The sequence below is a fragment of the Euprymna scolopes genome, chromosome 23, assembly GCF_053919585.1.
Source record: "Euprymna scolopes isolate OS-2025 chromosome 23, ASM5391958v1, whole genome shotgun sequence".
Taxonomy (NCBI): Eukaryota; Metazoa; Mollusca; class Cephalopoda; order Sepiida; family Sepiolidae; genus Euprymna; species Euprymna scolopes.
This window is the reverse complement of record NC_136504.1, coordinates 1053925-1070710: the sequence shown is the minus strand read 5'-3', so window position 1 is coordinate 1070710 and position 16786 is coordinate 1053925. Positions and strand designations below refer to the sequence as shown.

The 16786-nt window shown below is 32.2% G+C and overlaps 1 protein-coding gene across 2 annotated transcripts in view; it reads left to right on the top strand.

The window, feature by feature from the left end:
- Window positions 1-16786, top strand: part of LOC145245723 (ATP-binding cassette sub-family B member 10, mitochondrial-like) — a 97824-nt gene that overhangs the window by 23213 nt on the left and 57825 nt on the right. For both annotated transcript variants that reach the window (XM_080107265.1, XM_080107266.1), the window contains exon 3: window positions 15446-15648. In XM_080107265.1, the coding sequence (XP_079963391.1) occupies window positions 15446-15648 (203 nt within the window). The remainder of the gene's footprint in view (window positions 1-15445; window positions 15649-16786) is intronic.

Genomic DNA, 16786 nt, shown 5'->3' with positions numbered 1-16786 from the left:
ACATTATAGCTGGACGTTGTGGCAGATTTAAAGCTTAAATTTATATTTATACTAGCATTTCAACCCGGCGTTGCCCGGGTGTTTGGCAGTGTATGTTGAGCAAAAAAAAAAAAAAAAAAAAAAAAAAAAAACGATCAATTTTTTTTAACTTTGACCCCTATTATGACCCCTTAACATTTAATATTTTGGGCTCAAATCAAATTATTAAGTTAGATCTATGTCCAAGGAACTTATATCTAAAATTTGAAGTGTTTAAACCCAAAATTGTCGGAGTTTGGTAGAGTTCTCAAAGGTCAAATCATTGAACTTTGACCCCTTAACAGCCAAATTTCTGGCCGAAAACCGATCACAAAGATTTTCCCAAATCTCAGTATCCTGTATATCAAATTTCGAGTTTTTAGACTTAAAATCGACAGTTATTGCGTAGGGAAATGTACACACACATACACGTTCACTTTTATAGATATATAAATTACAATTAAAAATATTGGTTCCATTGTTCCCAGCAGAAAAAACAAAATGCGACAAATTGATTAAAAATAAAATAAATAACAAGCCCCCAAATTTGTTAAAAAAAACAAATAACATGGTTACTACATATTTCCTGGGACAAAAGTATGATATTGATAGTTAACTTTTATATCTTGATCTTTCTCCCTTCCTCATTTTCTCTCTCTCCATCCCTCTTTCTTCTTTACCCAACCCATTCCTCTTCCTGGACATAAACACACATAATATGTATCGGTGTGAGGGGAAATAAATCTGTGAAAATAAAAATCAGTTACTTCCTTTTACATGATAACATTAAAAATAGCAATTGGACCTCCAAATAATGAACTTTTTTTTCTTTTTTTTTTTTTTTTTTTTTAATAAATATTATACCTTCTGGTTATGCCGTTTTTTTTTGTTTTTTTTTTGTTTTTTTTGTGTGTGGGGGATGGGGGATCCTCCAAGTTTTAGCTGGATATACTGATAGACATTTGCTCTTTATTATATAAAGACTAGCATGGATATCCGGCGTTGCCTGCATGGACATGAAGTTCGGTTTGGACACAGCCGCTAAGGATACTGAGCACTTTCATCGATACCCCCACAACAATTTTAAAAATAAAAAAAACAGAATCACCCAAAAGAAGTATGCAACAACCTCCTCACCAGATATTTCGGCAGAAGGGATATGAAGAGAAGCTATTTTCCAGGTATTGAGCACTTTTTGTTCCCATGCATTGGACTCCCCCTCCCCTCTAAAGAAAAAAAAAAATAAATAAATCAAAACAACTTTTCTTTCAATCAAAATAGTAGCGCGTGCCCATGCGACCGCAAAAAAAAAAAAATGAGCTGCGGCGGGCAGGTTCGAACATGAAATGAAAAAGAAGGGAAAAATTTTACTAGCAAGCGCTTTTGCTCACGGGACCACTTATGCTTATGACATCATGACGTTGAAAATAAACATTTTAGATATAATTTTAGTTTGATATGCATGCCTGACTTGCAGAAACGATGCAAAAAATGATCCTCACCCCTTCCAAAAAGTGGTCCAGTTGGTAGCCACAGAATCTTTTTTTTTTTTTTTTTTTTTCTAATTTTCACATATTGTGCATCTGAGGTATTGCTCTTTCAGAGGGTACCAGTTTCAACCCGGTCAGGTGCGGCTGATAAGTTTTTAGCGAACACACAAACAAACTGAGATTTATATAATAAAAGATTACTTGTTGGACATGGCTGTCATTGCAGGTCAAATGTGAATTGTGTGAAAAAAAAAAAAGATAAATTTGTGGGTTTAAGTTATCTTTTCACAAAAGTCAGATTCTGTAGATTGATCGTGGTTTCATTAAGATGAAAGGCCTTTACTGTTGAAACAAAACACTTGAAGACCATATGGACTTTTTAGCATATCACAAAAATGCAGATAATTTGAAGAAATGGGATTATGCATATTATTAAATCTAAATAGAAACAGATTAACAAATGACTTTTGTAATCAATTAATGTAATTAAGTTGTAACTAAATAATAGTAAGTTATAATAAAACTTTTAAATAAATATAGATCCTAATCAATAAAAACAGAACTTCCCCCAGAAAGGGACAGCTTGTAATAAACCCCGGGTGTTCATAGATGGTGATTGCAGTTGTCCATCTAATTATTTAATTTTTATTTTTATTTATTTTTATTTTTTCGGATTGTTCTCGTTTTTGAGATGCTGAAAAGTTGATACAGTCTAGAAGTGTGTTTTTTTTTTTTTGTGTGTGTGTTTTTTAGATATTAAAGACCTTCTGTGTCAATGAAATTACAGTTCATCTACAGAATTGTTAATATATAGTTTTTAAATATGTGTTCTAGGCAACAGGATATGTAACATGGGCATGTTAGTACTTTATTATTATTTTTTTTTAAACTATACCATTTAAGAGGTGCCACTGAAACTGTTCCCAACAGAAAGAAAGCAAAAAATTCAAATTTATAACTATTGCTATATTGCTTATGTTAGACACCTTAGTTCCTTCACTGAGTAAGCAACTGGAATAGTCTCTGTTGCTCGGAGACTTCTTCTGTTAACCTCTTGTGATTAAGTTATGTCTTGGAAGAGGTCCACCTGTGCTTCTACACACAAAGCATCTGCAACAAAAGAGAGAATTAGAGACACTTTAACAATCTGGCCTCTCTCTCTGTTTGCTACCCATCAGATTGGTCCATTCCAAAAGGCTCCCAAGAGCAACACACATTACCCCTCACTCATATCACCTGCATACATCTTTCCCGAAACAAATAGTTATCAGTGAAACTAAAAAATTAAATTATCCTACACACCGATCACTTTGTAGAGTACATTTTTTTTTTTTTTTTTTTTTTTTTTTTTTTTTTTTTACACAGTGATCACCACTTATCAAGGCCCGGAAGCCACTCAGGGATAAGGGTTATTGCAAGTACATTACGTTAGTGTGGAGATTTGATGAAGTGTTTACTTAAGGGGGCGGTTCATTAGGAATTTGTTAACGTTGGACTTGAAGACATCCAAGTTGTAGTCAGGTGGGAAGCAGGCAGACGGAACAGAGTTCCACAGGCATGCAGTTCTAATCAGTTCCATCACCAAACAAAAAACTTAGTTTACTAAAACTTTAATATAGTAACCTTTCCTTTATATTGACTCCTTTTTTTTTTTTCACAAGCTTGCTTAAGTGATTGATCAATATAGCTCGTTAGAAATGTCCTTTTTGGAGCACTTCACATAACTTGGAGCTATTGGCTCCAAATTTTGTTAATACATTACTAAGTTGGTTTTCACCCTCAATCCACTCAACATCAATTTCTTGTTTGTCTATGGATTCTCGTATGCTTGAGATTTCGAATTGAAGACGTCTATCCTCGAGATGGTTGCATGAATGAGTAGCATCGTATAAAGATTTGTTATTCGTTAAGCAAGTGATGGGTAGAGAGAAATCCTTTTCACCAAATATGATTTTGGCAATTAGTTTGGACCATAAATATGCATGATCAGAACCTTCAACAAGAGCCAAGGTTTCAGCTGCTAGTGCAGATTTTACTACTCTTTTTGTTTTCGAAGAACTCCAGACAATGGGGCATGATAATTCACCATTTGTTAAAAATTAAATGTATGCAGCCTAACTACCACCGCCTTTTGTACTGTTAAAGCTTGCATCTGAATATACCTTCAGCATCAAGTTTGACAGAGTTTCAAACCTTGGAAATAATATTGAGGAAGGCCTTGATTTAATTTCTCTTACTAATTTATTTAGTTTTTTTTTGTTTTCTATAGTTGGTGCTTTTTGAGAGATACTTGCTTGGTGTACACTGAAACTTAGATCAGGTCTTGATGTATTTGCAAGCCAATTAATTTTACCTAATGTGGATCTGAGTATTTTGATCTTTTCAGTATTTAATGGAGAAGATTTATCTGCAGATCTATCTTTTACTATAGCAATTTCAGACAAACTTTGGCCATACTTATTCTGATTGACACAGATTGACTTATCAGGATATTGAGTTAACTCTATTCCAACATACATAAAGGCACTAGTGTTTTCAACATCCACCACAAACAACAACCTCAGCTTTTCAATAACTTCATTTTCAAATTGCTGTGTACCACCCCACAGCTGATCATCTCCATAAGTGACTAATATTCCTTCCAGATTGTCATTATTATGCCAGAAGAACACACCAAGATCAACCAAACTCTTCCTACATCCAACATCAAGAACAGCTCTTCTTAAGGTAAGGTACCACTCGCGAGGTGCATCTTGAAGACCATACACGGACTTGTTCAAGCGCCAAACTTTGGATGTTTTTGCTTCTTTAGGTGGTTGAACAAAGATCTTTTTTTTCAAGCTTTTGATTCTGAAGGAAGGCAGTTTTGTAATCAAGGGAATGCAATTTCCAACCCTTAGAAGAAATGATACATAATGCAACTCTTACACTCCCCTTTAGGAAGGTAGGGCTGTCTGTTCTAAAGGCGTCATTTTCTTCAAAGCCCCTAGTGACTAACTGTGCTTTAACAAGGTGTTTGCCATCTATAATTTTTGTTTTTAAAATCCATTTACAGTGATATAAGGCTTTGATCTGTATGATCTATCTTGGAGTTGTAGATCATTGCCAGAGCTTTCATTTTTGTTGATGCTTGCTGCTGGAGCAGTATTATTAGTGACACACTGTTTACTTTCTTCACTATTGCTGTCACTCAGTGAATCATCGTCTGATATATCTTCAAATGATGTTTTATTTTCTGTTACCTGAAAATGAGTCTTTAGATTGTTCATCTGTAGTAGATTCATGTTTCAAAGTTGCCGAGTTCACTCTACTTATCACCGATTTTGTGGGCTTTTCTAATCGAAGACGAGAAGGATGTACTCTGACATATGTGCTACCATGTTTCACCAAAATTTGCTGACCATCCTGACGCAAAACAGTAGCCAGCCCCCTCCACCTCCTTCTGTCCAAACGTTTATAATATATAATGTCACCAGTGAAGTACTTGATGTCTCCTGAAGTTCTAACATTGTGTCTAAGTGCTCTCTTCAGTTTTTCTGAATTTTCTGTAGCAATAAATGCTTTCCGAGCTGAATGCAATGCATTTAAATTCTCTCTAATGATATCACTGGAAACCTCTGGGTTCAGTGCAGGGGGTTTATTTGTTAATAGAGATGGTAGTGTAGGATTCCGAGAAAAAACAAGCTGGAATGGGCTGAAACCATGAACATTTATCAGACTGTTCTTTGCACAGAGACACCACATAGCAGCAAATTCAAGTGAACAGCCAGAATCAGCAACTGTTTTCCGAATCATTTCCCCCATGATACAATTGTGTCTTTCTACTAAGCCATTTGATCAGGCAGATTCAGCCGCTATTGTTTTTACGTTAATATTCAGTTGTTTGCAGAACTCTAAAACTTCTGCATTTGCAAATTCCCCTCCATTGTCAGTAAGTAAACTACAGGGAGTACCATAAATTGAAATCCAAACTTTGAAGAGTTCTCTGACAACTGTAGATGTAGATTTATTTCTTATTACTGTTTCTCCAAAAAGTCTGATAGCATGGTCAACCAGATGCAACAGATAAACCTTCCTAAATTGTTTGAGGTCCACAGCTACCCACTCATTGAACCTAGTTGCCATGGGTAAGCCAACAATTGGCCTTGGAGGGGCTCTTTGATATTCTTTGCAGATCTTACAATTCTTCAATATCTTATAGATTTCATTAATAATTTCTTGATTATCATTTCCTCCACTATATAGCAGTTCAATGGTTTTCCTCGGAGGACAGTGAGAAAACTGACGATGCATTGGATTCAGGGCAGCATCCTTTGAAGACACATGCTTATTACAAAGTGTAACCTGGACCTTTGGATTCCTACTTGCTTGAACAAGAATTTGCTTTTGTTTAGACAAAGGAAGACAGTAGTGACCACTACTAGTTAAAGATAGCAAAAGTTTTTGTCCCATAATTATAGCGGTATCATCTTCACAATCAATTTTTGCTTTTGTAGATTTCAACTCATATTGAGCCAGCAAAAGGGGAAATGTCTGCATCTATAATATCAGTGATGATAGAGATTTCAATCTTGCCAATAGTGACTGGTATACAGGCAGTCTTCGAAGCACGAATCCAGTTGCCATCACCAAACTTGAATTTGTTATCGCTATCTTTATATTGTACACTTTTTCTATCATTTTCTGATAAGGAATCTAAATAACATGAGAACCACACTTGTCCACAAACTGTTTTTGTGGCACTACAGTCAAGAACAGCACTATTCATAGCTTCACCAACCAGACCCTTCATATCTTCAGAGCTAGAAAATACATCCTGAAACAAGGTTATTTCATGATAAATGTCCTCACTGGGATGATCTTGATAATCACAATCATCAACAACTGATGTTTCTGTTGTGTATGACGTATTTCTGACACTTGAGATTATATCTGGGCCGTTTTGTACCCAGTGATTCTTTGAGTCACAATTGAGACATCTAGTGACCTGACCATATTGATCTAGGGGATTTTTGAAATGTCTTCTCTCTGTTACTTTATGATGACGACCAACAGAGAAAGAAGAGTCACTTTTAAAATTCCGTGGAGGCCATCTGCCTCTTCCACGTTGGCCTCTACTTCTGCTTTGAAAGTTTCTACCAAAAAATGTACCATGTACAGTGGGTTCTTCTGTGAAATCAGTTTCTACTTTGATATTGAACTTTGAGCCTTGAGGGGCAGTTCCAAATATTTTTTTTCATTTGTTCACACATCTTATCATAGTTTAATTCAGTGACTGTGGCTCTCACTAGTTGTTCTTGATGTTGAGGTAAATTTGCCAATTTCAGTAAATGATAAGCAAGTATATCTGTTGACATAGTCATGCCATGTGTTTTAGCCATTTTTCCATCTAAGTTCAAATTCTGTTATATAATTTGGAATAGTAAGAGACTGTTGTCTTTTTGTAGAGTTCAAAATTTTCATACGCTTCAAAAGCGCTGATAGTTTTTTTTTTTTCAGAGAGTTTAGACAATTCTAAAATAACTTTATCTGAACCTGTATCTGTAGTAATATCAGTATTTCCTACTGCTTCTAAGACTTTATCTTGAGTCGCTTCATCTAGGCGTAAAATCAGCAATCCACCATGTTTTTGTTTTTTGCCGACATCTGTAATTGATTTCCAAATATTAAATTTCTTCAACCATTTTTGGTGATCATCCTTCTCTTTATCAAAAGGTGGAGGCGCCTTATTCGTGAATACATGTGCTTGGACCATTTTTTTTTTTTTTTTTTTGATTGCTGCTCTTCTACCACTGTTAGACACCTTAGTTCCTTAACAGAGTAAGCAACTGGAATAGTCTCTGTTGCTCGGAGACTTCTTCTGTTAACCTCTTGTGATTAAGTTATGTCTTGGAAGAGCCCCACCTGTGCTTCTATACATAAAGCATCTGCAACAAAAGAGAGAATTAGAGACATTTTAACAGGTTATATCTGTCCCAGGATGGCTATTCTACTAGTATGGAGGCAATTACAGGATAAAAGCATAAAACAAGACGTTTCCGTAAAAAGAATTGAATTCTCTCTGGTATCAGCTTCATAAATAAAACTAAACAAATAAATACAAACTTTATATATCTTATTTATCAGTACGTAAGTTAGCTCAGAGTGTAGAGCATCAGACTGTCGCTACAAATTGTTCACTACTTGACATACGTGAAACATTAGATATTTCAGTTATAGTCAGCTAATGTACTTCCTAACTTCCGGCATAGCGCTACCAGAAGTGGTGACAAAGCAACTTGGTTCCTTTGCTTTTTTTCTCACGCTTTTCTCTCCTCTATGCATGTATTCTTTTATGGGTTTTTTTTATCATTCTTTTTTTATTTAATAACTAGCGGGGGTACCTGGCATTTGCCGGGTGTTTGTAGGTGTGTGTGTAGGGGGGGGTAAAGAATAAGCAAAGTAATAAGCCTGTTTCAATATAAAAAAAAACAATGTTAAACTGTTAAAAAAATCGGAAAAACGAAAACAAAAAAAAAAAAACATCGAACAAGCGTAAAACTTCTTTAAAAAAAGAAATCGGAAAAGCAAAACTAAGTGAAAAAAATGAACGTGGTCAGAAAAATAAAAACGAAGAAACAGCGAAAAACGAAAGAAAAAAAAAAAAAGGCATAAATAACCCTTCGTTTCGGTCAAGTTCATGGTGTGTTTCACCCAGTAGAAAGCATAGAACGAAAGGGAACGTTAAAATTCCATTCCAGTTTTTTTAAGGAACTACAAAATGAAATAAAACGGAAATGATGTATTATATGTTTATTTTATAAAAAAAAAAAAATGGGAAGAATACTTTTTTTTTTTGTTAGTGTATAAATGCAAATGGTAATTAAGCAACAGAAAAGTAAGCGCGGGAGATAATTAATGTTTGTGGGAATGTCGCTATCGATTAATTCCATGGTGCGTTTCACCCAATAGGAACCATAGAACGGAAAGGCACGGTAAAATTCCATTCCAGTTTTTTTAAACAACTACAAAGTACAAAAAACCAAACCGACATTTGTTCATAACTGTCACTTGTGAACCATCACGCAACGGTGTAAATGGGTGGTGGGGAAAGGAGGAATTAATTAGAGAGAAAAGATTTTACTACTTCCAGTGATTTTTAACCGATTTTGGCAGGGAACTCTCAGCAGAACAAAATATAGGAATCTACAATTATCGAGGAAATGGAGAGGTCATATGCCTATAACACACCTCAGATGTTGTGCTGCAGTTTGTGTATATTACATTTGCATGAAATGTCTTGATTTTTTAATCCTATTAAGGTCAAAATCATAGGGGACAAAAAGAGTTCTCATTTTATATATATTGGGATAATTGAAAAAAAAATTTCCAGTTTTATTTTTAGAATTATTGAAATCATTTTTTTATTTTTTTAATTATTGAAAATACTTAAAAAAAAATTTTGGAACTATTTTAGGAATATTATGTATTTGACACTTTTTTTTATGTTTGAAATTTTATTGATTGCAATAATTTCATTTTTATATTTTCATAAACATATATTCCTTATAAAATTTCAAATAAAAACATTTTTAATTTTATTTTTATGCCTTCATAAACATATTTATTATATAAATTCAAACAAAATTTTTTCTTTTTAAAATTTAAAAAACCTTTTTTTTCTAATTTCATAAGCATATTTCTTATAAACTTTCAAATAAAATAAAAACTTATTTTTTAAATTGTTATTTAAAGTGCAAATAAAGACTAATTCTGTTATTTTTATCTGTATGATTTTGTTAATGTCCTTATATTTTATTTCAATAAATCATTTCACAATAGAAATACTGAAGAACAATAAAAGTGAAGGAACTGAATTGCCTTGTCACCATTTCCAATAGTGCTACACCGAAGGTTAAGAAGTATGTTAGTTAACTATAACCAATATTTCATTCATTAAAAATTTAAACATGAATCCAAATCTTATTTATTTGTATCGATAAACGTTATCATTTTGGTAATTTTTTTATACAAATTTTTAAAGTGTGACCAAAAATAAATAAAATCAATTTATCATTGCTTTCAACTTATGAATAAATTCAAACTTGTTTCTAAAGCAACATCTGAATATGAATGCTAAATACTTTTTTAGGAAATAAAACCATTTTACAAAACTGAATTATTTGTTATATTAAAATAAAAAATGAATTAAATAATAGTTAATTAATAAAATAATTAGTAAAATACAAATTAGTTAAGCTTGCAACTAATATTGCATACACATACGGTATAATCATGCTAACCCTAACCCTAACCGCAGCTAAACATTGTTGATTTTGGTCAGTACTAAAATGGGTGACCATTTAGAAGTATCAGGTGCTGTATGTGATCTGCGTTTATCTCTGCATTGTTTCCAACCATCCTAGACTTTCCTTTGCTATTGGAATCAAGTGGTTTATGAAAGTATAAAAATAAAATTATTGAAATAAAATAACAAAATTTCAAATATCATAAAAAACATATCCAATACATAAAAGGTGTTTTTTTGAAGGCTTACAATGCAGGAATGTACAGTCGTTAAGGTGAAAACAAGATAAAAAAAAAAAAATCACTGTTTTATTTCTTACATAGTTGAATTTTCAGTAAAACAACCGAATAGAAATGATGAAAATTACCATTTACTGGTGAATATATAATTGTTGCTTATCCGGATTCCTGGTATCTTGGTACTGTGAAAGTTACATCGAGGATTCATGTAGTGTATGATTTAGGGTTGCATCTCAGAAATAGGGGTATATTTTGGGCCAGATAGAGGATTTACAAAATTAAAAATTGGTCCCAAAATGCACAAGTTTTGGTCAATTATAGGAATTTCCATCTTTTACAGAAATCCAAAATCTATATTAATTCATATCTACTCAATTTTTTTATTTTGAGGGGAGTAGTAAATACCGGCTATGAATGCTCTTTAGGCATTCAATGGCTACACCCCAGATTAAACTCTCCTTTGGTAAGGAGGTAGGTAAATACCTGCTCTCAATAAAGTTATATTTAAATACCAGTATAATGCTTAGTTTTGTTCATGAATAGACACCCACTGTATGATACCATGCGCCAGTTGAAAAAAATTAAAATTTGTACATCTTAATTTATAATTCATGGCTTATGGTAAAGAGATACATCAGATTTGACTGCATAATCAGAAAGAGCACACAATTTTACATACGAGTACCAAGTTTCATGAGAATAGCTTGAAAAATACATGGTGGCGAAATTACCGAGTTTTTTGAAATGTTGAGGTCTGTAATTTAGCCCACTTTTTCTAAAGAAAAATATCGACGGAAAAGCATAAATTTTGGCACTTAAAATTCTCATAACTTTTTGAACTATTGATAGTATTTGCAAAATTCAAACGGTTTTAAACATCTTTTACATGGCTCTTTTCATGCAAGTTGAAAAAAAATAATTATCTAAAAAGAAAAAATCAACTTGTAATGCTATAATTAGCAGACTTGTTTCATTTTAACAACTTTAAGTAGAAACATCATAAAACAGCTAAGAAAAATGGTAAATAAGGTTTTATCATCATAGAAAGTATTATTCTGATGAATATTATCATTTGCCATTATAACATCATGTAAAAATCCAAGATGGCGATCATGACATGATTGAAAGAAATTAACAAAATATGGCTTGTAGCATATCAAATAAAAGGAAATTTTGTACAGATTACAATTATGTTTTCAAGTTCATTAAATCAATTAGGATAATTAAATTTCATTTTTAATAACTTTGAGTTACCGTGACAATTATCGGGTGAGTTTTTACCACTATTTTGTATAATTTTTTATTTTTAAGTCATTGTCAAGACTTCAAGAGAATTCACAGCCATTTTTTTCTTGTTCTTATGTAACACTCGACACTACTTGTTTTTTAAATAGAATAAGCATTTACAACACCTAATTTATCGAGGTAGGTAGAAGAGTAACTTGCCTTTGGTAACATTTATCTTTTATATATTTGTTTCTTTAGCCACTTTTTCATATCTCTGGGTTGTAAAGCAAACCTAATAAAAGTTATTCTTTTACTTAACTGGATAAGTGTTTTTTTTGTGTTTTAACTCATTTAAAAGCATGTTCATTGTCAGTCACTCTTTTTCAAAGAATCTATTTTTTAAAAACTTATGTTTTCTAAATAACAAAAATAAAATTAATACTTTATGTTCATAAGTTAGTTGATGTTTACAGATTTTTTTTGTATGCGTCTCGAAACACAAAAATTCTCACGTTTCTATGCGGTTGTCACTATTTCTATCGATTTGTGCATAGAAAGTTTTTATTTAATTCTTTTAAAATTTTTAGAACAAAAGAAATTAAAATATATTCGCTATTAAATAGCGTTTGAACACAGTTTCTATCTTTATTTATCTTTGTGTTACAAAGCGTTAACTTTGAGATGTTTTATTTGCGACTCGAAAATCAAGAACAACAAAAAAAGAAAAAATAATGTTCATTGTCGGTTATTCTTTTTCAAATAATTTTTTTTTAATATTTTTTTCCTGTCCATAATTAAAAACTTGTTTTCTAAATAACAAAAAAAAAATGAATACTTATTGTTCATAAGTTAGTTGATGAATACTTGTTTACAGATTTTTCTTATGTTTATATGCGTCCGTCATGACTTCTATCGACTCGTGCATAAAAAGTTTTTATCCGATTCTTTTCAAATTTTAGGACAAGAGAAAATATATTCGCTATTAAATAGCGTTTGAACACAGTTTCTATCTTTACTTATCTTTGTACTATTAAGTGTCAACGTTGAGATTTTCTAACTTTTGACTGGAAAAACGTACGTGTTGTGTTCAAATTCCGTAACAATTCTTTTCCCTGATTAGCTTTAAAAAAAAAAAAAAAAAAAACTAGAAACGTCGTCGACGGATACAACTTCCATATCGAGTATTTATGTGAACACGCCCGACTGCTTATTTGCAAAAAGTGATCTACTGCCAGCGGACATGCTATAGCTGACATGTTTCCTCATTAATAATTGGATTTAAATAGCGATTTCATTGAATATACAAATCACAACAAAAATATAAAAATACCATTTTAAAGTAAATTTTATTGTAAATTCAGTTATATAAGTTTTATTTTGATGGAAGGAGGAGAAATGCAATTATTACTGATCTAAAGACTATGAGTGTCAAATTAAGTAGCAGCAAGTGCCTTGTCCGGCGCTGAACGTTATGGTGTCTTGCATTGCTAATTATATATATATATATATATATATATATATATATATATATATAAGAAAATGCAAAATCAATATTTTAATATTTGTAGGGGATGGTCAGTTTCTGGAAAGTTTAATGAAATAATGTCACTTAGACAAAAAACGTAATTCAAAAATAAAAAATCGAATTTATCCAAAATTTGTGATATATTTGTCAGCTTTAGTAAAGTTTTTTTGATATTTAAATAGGTGGGCAAAAAGTACTTGATTCTTTTCCAAATGTCACATTTTCTGTTAGAGTGACGTCACTTGTTTTAAATGAAATTTATTTTTGCCTGCTTACCTTAATTCTTGTCAAGTTTCACACCTTCATTTACATAATTTTTTCATATTTAAAAGTAATTTGATGTTCAAGATCCAAGCCATAACATTTTAAAAAGCCAATAACTATGAACTACTAACCGTAAATATGAGTGTCAAACACCCTCTTAAAACAAAAAAACTGCCTTAATCCTACCTCTAACCCTAGGTACAAGTGGCAAGTCATCTCCTAAAATCTTCTTCAGCCCTAACAATAACACTAAGTTTGAATGGCAAACTCCCCATCAAATAAAATTCCTCTGTAAGCTACATATTAGTGGCTAAAAAAGAAAAAGACTCTTGCATATGATTTATCTCCCATAAAAAAAACAAATTGGTCAAAACGCTAGAATAGTCTTGAAATGGGGAATTATTTTACATTAAATTTATGTGAAACCAACCCCCACTCTAAATTCTAAAATTGTTTTTTTGTTTCTGTTAAGTCTTCAGAATGTTGACACATAATTTCCCTTAGCCCTACCATCAACCCAAAATCAGTGGTAAATCTCCCCGTCCTCCTGTAATTGCACAAAACCCCTCTTAAAACCACACATTATTGACTTTAGAAAATAAAATGCACAAGATTTATCTCCCATAGAAAAAAATGGTTAACTGCCCTAAAATGCTAGAATGATTTAAAATGGGGAATCATTTTACATTAAATTGTAAAATAATTTTTGTTTATCTTTCATTAAAGTTTTTCAGGTTGTTTACACAGAATTGTCTAAAAAGGTAGAATCACATATTTGGGAGAAGAGCTCAGATGGAGGTGTTATTTTGTGTCACGCTTGCATCCGAGTGACTTTCGTTTATTTGTTATGGACTTCCATTTCTTGTGCTAAATAATTTTATCAAGAATTCTTCATGAGTTTTGGTTTCGGTTTGGATTTCGATTATAGCTTAAGGAACTCAAGTTATATATATATTTTCATGAGTTATGGTTTTGATTCAAGCTGATGCACCCTAAGTTATATGGATATATTTTTTTATTTTTGAAATCGCGACTTTATATTATATAAAAATCAATAGAGCATTAACTCTATAATAATATATACGAAATCTGCAAGCATTAAAATATCGTACTAAAACATACTTTACGAATGGGCTATGCTAGGCGTCCCTGCTAGCTTAGATAAATACTTTTGCAGTTTTAACAAAAGAGCTACAATAATATCAGAGCATCTCCATCTACACTGAACATCTACAGAATGCCAACATCAATATATTACATATGAATGAGTCACCTATGGAATTTCCACAGGTCCCGCTAGTCTACAATAATACAAAAGAAATATTGTAATGTATTCATTTTTAAACATTCCTGGATTTAAATTTTAGTTTCTTGTGCATAAAATGCATTACAATTCAACTTTGAGTGCTCTAACTTTTTAATGGATACATGGCATTTTTAAGGAATTGCAGCATATTTATATGCATATTTACTGCAGATTGTTTGAAAACCATCAATTTCTGGAGATTTTCAGTAGCATATTCTGATTCCTTGCACAAAAATACACTTCTATGGCAAATTTCATTGCTTAATCTTGTGTTTTAACAAAGATGTAGCATTTTTTTTTTTACTGAAAACATAGTGTAAAAAATGTGACGAAATGCATATCCAAACATGCAAGGCACAAAATTAGTCATAACTTCCTTAATTTTAATCGGATTTAAAAAAAATTTAAATAGATTCTTTCTTAGCTTATCAAGCTCTTTCTATGTATGCCATTATTGAAATATTTTAAGCCGTTTTAATTTTTTCATGATTGATTACTTGCTTTAGTGTGGGACCCATCAGAAGCTTCACATACCTCCCCACAGTGACTTAGGCCACAATACATTGTAATCTACATTGCACTGTAGAGAACCCACTGTTGATTTTATGAAGCATTTTTATATGTAATGGCTATAATTGAAGTTAAAAATGCAAAAGTCATGCTTCAATTTTGCTCTAAACAGAAACCTTCATTTTGAATGTGCCCCTGTCAAATTAAAGAACCTACTGTTGATTTTGTATGTCTGGTCTCTCAGCTTGTGTGGTGATAAAACTTCTCCAGTGCACATGTGATGTTAGGTTAAGTAAGGTGTTATCTGTGATCAAAATCGTCTGTTCCGTCTTTCATCAGATTATTTCGATTATTGATACTTAGTTTTTGTATCGGAATGTTATCGCTATCTAAGAACACTTCCAGGCACAGAAAGTACCTTCGTGTGAAATTTCATGAAAAACGATCCAGCCGTTTTAGAGTCCATAGGGATTGAACTCGCACAGATACACAAAGTTCCTTTTATATAGTGATAGAGCTAGAGACTTATATATATAAAATTCTTCCTTATTCTTTTTCTTTTTTCTTTTTAAATTCCAGGACAGAACATTGTACAAAAACTAAGGGAGAGAATCTATGCTTCAATTTTAAAACAGGAAATTGGCTTTTTTGACAAAACCAAAAGTGGAGATTTGGTGACTCGTCTGTCCAGTGATACATTATTGGTTGGACAGTCACTGACTGGGAACATATCGGATGGTCTCCGATCAGCTTGTCAGGCCATTGGTGGACTGGGTATGATGGTAAGAACTCTCCTATTCACATTTTTCGTTATTGTCTTAACAAGTTGGTTCTGCTTATGACGACCTTATTCATAAAATGTACAAAAACAAATGAATGTACAAATTATCTGTATATAAAAGTGGTGACAGTGATTGACCCGACAAGTGTTGACATGTAAAATCCAACAAGCCATTTTTCCATGTCACCTATTTAAAAAAAAAAAAAAAAGTTATTCCATATTTGAAATTTTAAAAATTTCAAACTGTAGTTTAAATGTTAAAAGTTTGTGTGGAAGGTCTGGTGAAATTGTTGAATTTCTTGAGCGAAGATGGGTTGATTTGTGTTGTGTTCAAGAAATTTGTTGGATAAATCTGCATTTCAAAAACTCAGAAATCTGCATTTATATATAAAATATCTGCTTCATATCTGTCTGTTCAATCTCCATCTTATGTTCCCAAATTTTTTAGATGAGGATTGGTAAAAGTTCTATGTAGCTCATTATTTTCCCCAAACCTCTGGCCTTGATGGAGGGGAGACTAAAACTTGTTGCTATGGTTTCAAATGATCTGAAATAACAAGGGGAAACTTGATTTCAAATATTTCTCGTGTTATATCTCCCCTTTTTTGGAAAAAGGTTACAATTATGAATATTTCCAGTATCAAATAATCCTTATACACTGTGAAATTTACTTTTTGCATGAAAACCAAAGAGGGAAGATATAACATATGAGAAATATTTGGAATGAAGTCTCCCCTTTCTGTTATTTCAGATCATTTGAAACCATAACAGCAACTTTAGTCTCCCTTCCAGCAATGCCAGAGGTTTGGGGGAATATTTGTAATTCATATACAAAACTAGGAAAACAAATGACTATGATTGAAACATTTTATAGCTGTAAAAATAGTGCCAAAAATAGTCTTTGGATGATCTCCTTAATGTGTGACCTTAAGGGCAAATGTCATATAGCCCACTTTAACCTACAAAGTTTTTTGCCCATATTTCTAAATAAATTAAACAATACAGATCACCCAAACATAAATATATACAATAGACAATATACTAGATTCAAAATATCCAAGCTTTATTCAATGTAATCACTCTGTGCATCAATGACTTGCTATAAATTCTTGGTGAATGCTTTATATGAGTCCCAGATG